General features: G+C 46.0%; 1 protein-coding gene across 1 annotated transcript; it reads right to left on the bottom strand.

The window, feature by feature from the left end:
• Nucleotides 1-448: 448 nt before the first annotated feature.
• On the bottom strand, nt 449-2,695 carry LOC141705214 (uncharacterized). The gene is made up of 5 exons (XM_074508258.1): nt 2,473-2,695; nt 2,070-2,154; nt 1,603-1,947; nt 1,366-1,420; nt 449-1,276 (listed from the first exon to the last, which is right to left on the bottom strand). The coding sequence occupies exons 1-5, from the start codon at nt 2,693-2,695 to the stop codon at nt 449-451; spliced, it is 1,536 nt and encodes a 511-aa protein (XP_074364359.1).
• Between the last annotated feature and the right edge of the window lie 775 nt (nt 2,696-3,470).

The following is a 3,470-nucleotide window of genomic DNA, read 5'->3' on the forward strand; positions in this document are numbered from 1 at the left end:
ACAAAGTCCCTCATCTTCTTTGTTGTGATCGTGGCCAGTAGCATAGCCTCCGCCCAATTGGTAAAGTAGTCCACAGCTACCACGGCGTATTTCACATCCCCCTTCGCTTTGGGCAACTCTCCAATGAGATCGATCCCCCACATGGCAAAAGGCCAAGGACTTGCTATTGAGGTAATGGTGGATGCCGGAGCGTTGGAATAGTTGGCGAATCGCTGGCAACGATCACAAGCCCGGACAAACTTGAAGGCATCTTCTTTCATAGTCGGCCAGTAGTATCCTTGTCTGAGTACTTTTAATGCCAGCGAACCACCCCCGAGTGATTGCCACAAATCCCTTCGTGCACTTCTCTGAGAATATAATTTCCCTCTTCTATATTTACACATCATAACAGTGGCTGGTTAAATCCTCTCTTGTATAATACCCCGTCATACTCAACATACTTTGCAGCCTAGTATCGAAGGCGTCGAGCCTGTAGTTTGTCTTCTGGTACAGCTCCTGTTTGAATATAGTTATGAAAGGGAGTCATCCAGCTTTTTCGCGGAATTTCTTGTGTTTGTAGCACCTCTACATCCGGAATACTCAGGATTTCCTGGATTTCCAAAGGGATTTGTCCAAGTTGGACGCTGTCCATCTGGGATCCCATCTTGGCCAAGGCATCCGCATTACTATTTTCTTCTCGCGGAACACTTTTTAGGCTGGCATTTCCAAATGTTTCCAATAGGCGTTGCGCATATCTCATGTACAACTCCGTCTGTGGTCCCCGGGCCTGGAAACCTCCGTTGACTTGGTTCACAACCAACTCAGAGTCACTTCGAACTATCAAATTCACGACCCCCACCTCCAGAGCTAATTTCAGGCCGTTGATCAAAGCTTCATACTCAGCATCATTGTTGGTGACGTAAAATTTGAAATGGATAGCACTCATCAAACGGTGCCCCTCCGGAATGATCAAGACAATCCCTGCACCTGATCCGTTACTGTTTACGGCCCCATCGACATGTAAGATCCACCAAGGATGGGGGAGTTCCTCCCTCTTATCACCGGGTGAATTTCTTTGCGAGGAAGGTTCTGCCAAAACTATGGCTTTATCATCTACTTCAAAATCAAACTCAAGTATGAAATTAACCAATGTCTGTCCCTTGATTGCCGTACGAGGACAATATTCCAAATCGAATTGTCCTAACTCTACTACCCATTTTAACATTCTTCCCGACGATTCGGGTTTGTGTAGAATATGCCAGAGCGGATAAGCAGTGCGGACTTCTATTCGGTGAGCCTGAAAATATGGTCTTAACTTTCGTGCTGCAAGAATAAGGGCCTACACCAATTTTTCCATGATGGTATATGGTTTCCGCCTCCAGTAACCTTTTGCTCACATAGTATACGGGCCACTAGTGGCTTGCTTCCTCCTTCACCAACACTGCGCTAACAGAGTATTAAGACACTGCCAAGTAAAGAATCAGTATCTCTCCATTTTCCGGCTTGGCCAACATTCAAGGATTTCCCAACTGCTCTTTAATTTTCAGGAAAGCTTCTTCACAATCAGGGGTCCATACAAAATTCTTCCCCATTCATTTGATTGCTTTAAAAAACTCTTTGCACCTGTCTGACGACTTTGAGACAAATCGATTTAGGGCCGCAATTCTTCCTGTCAGGCTCTGCACTTGCTTGACGCTGGTAGGAGATTTCATGTCCAACAGAGCCTTGATTTTTGTCAGGTTTGCCTTAATTCCCCGGTGGTTAACCATAAATCCCAAGAATTTTCCTGATTCCACACCGAATACGCACTTCTGTGGGTTTAGCCTCATCTGAAACTTTCTCAGAATCTGGAACATCTCAGCTAAGTCGGCGATGTGATCTTCTGCCTTCTTAGATTTTACGAGCATATCATCCACGTATACCTCTACCGTTTTTCCAATCTGCCCCTTAAATATTTTATTTACCAATCTTTGATAAGTGGCACCGACGTTGATCAGACCGAATGGCATTCCAATATAACTAAAAGTCCTCTGTTAGTAATAAAAGAGGTGTGCTCCTGGTCAGGCCCATACATGGGAATTTGATTATACCTGGAGTATGCATCCATGAAGCTGAGCAAGGCATGTCCTGCCGTGGCGTCGACCAACTGATCAATTCTTTGCAAGGAAAAGCTATCTTTTGGGCACAATTTATTCAGATCAGTGAAATCTACACATGTTCTCCATTTGCCGTTGGGTTTTTTCACTAACACTGGACTGGCCAACCATTCCGGGTAAAAGGACTCCTGAATTAGTCCAACGTCCAAGAGCCTATCCACTTCTTCCGCTAAGGCCGTAGCCCTCTCTCCGCTTACGGCCCTGCGCTTTTATCGAACTCCTTTATGCTTGGGATCGATATTCAAACGGTGGCACATTACCTCTGGGTCAATTCCTACCATATCAGAATGGTTTCATGCAAATACGTCAAGGTTCGCTAAGAGAAAGACCGAGAGACCTTCCTTCACTGTTGGTACCAACTGAGACCCAATCCTTAAAACCTTACTCGGAACTTTTTTGTCGACGGGGATTTCAATTGTATCTTCTGCTGGCCCCACCTTCTCCGTTGGCATTGGTATCCGTGGATCCAGGTTGGGTGAATTATGATTTTCATTGTTCTGCAGAGAAGGCACATCCCCTTTAGGAGGAGCATCGACTTCTTTAGAAGCCGCGCCCTGCATCGCAGGGGCATCAACTTCCTTGATATTTCTTGTGGGGAAGGGCGCTCCCTCTGGGAGAGGGGTATCTACCTTATGCTCGTCCTGTCCGAGGCTTTGCAAGACGTCAAATCTTCCCTCTAGTCATTCCCCATTGAAATCTGCTTGGACTACGGTGTTTGAGGATTCCTCTTCTTCCAACATTTCAATTCTGATTGTATCTTCCAAGAACAACATTGCTGGAGGAAGTTCAGAGGAGCACTCGTCTTCTTGTTCGACATGATAATGAACCTGGATTTCCTCGATCGGTCGCTCAATGCTCTTTTCTCGATCATCGTCTGATGCATCTTTGGTGTGGGAGTCTTTTCTAAAGCCTCTCATAGCTTGCCTGTAGCACTCCCGAGAGTCATACTAAGAGCCCTTTATACTCCCCACACCATTTGGCGTTGGAAACTTGATGGTAAGGTGGTGGATTGAAATAATAACCCTCATCTCCCGAAGAAAAGGCTGTCTCAGCAACACGTTATGGGACGACTCCTGATTCAGGACCTTAAACTCAAGCATTTTTGTTACGGACAGCAGGCTTTCCCCTAAAGTACCTGGCAATCGAATTGATCCCATAACTCTAACTCCCACGCCAGAGAAGCCATAGACCCACGAGTCTTCCCCCGACATATCCCGATCAGTTAGCCCCATCTTCTTAAAGGTGCTGTAGTAGAGGATGTTCGCCGAGCTTCCATTGTCCACGAAGGCCCTATGGACGTTTTTGGTTCAAATCTAGATGGAAATAACTAGCGCA

Source organism: Apium graveolens, unplaced genomic scaffold (assembly GCF_009905375.1).
Source record: "Apium graveolens cultivar Ventura unplaced genomic scaffold, ASM990537v1 ctg8633, whole genome shotgun sequence".
Lineage (NCBI taxonomy): Eukaryota > Viridiplantae > Streptophyta > Magnoliopsida > Apiales > Apiaceae > Apium > Apium graveolens.

Coding starts and splice junctions, on each gene's coding strand:
- LOC141705214 (XM_074508258.1), bottom strand. CDS start 2,695: ATGCAGGGCGCGGCTTCTAAAGAAGTCGATGCTCCTCCTAAAGGGGAT. Junction 2,155..2,472: donor GGTACCAACAGTGAAGGAAG/GTCTCTCGGTCT, acceptor TGTGCCCAAAAG/ATAGCTTTTCCTTGCAAAGA. Junction 1,277..1,365: donor GTATACTATGTGAGCAAAAG/GTTACTGGAGGC, acceptor CCATATTTTCAG/GCTCACCGAATAGAAGTCCG.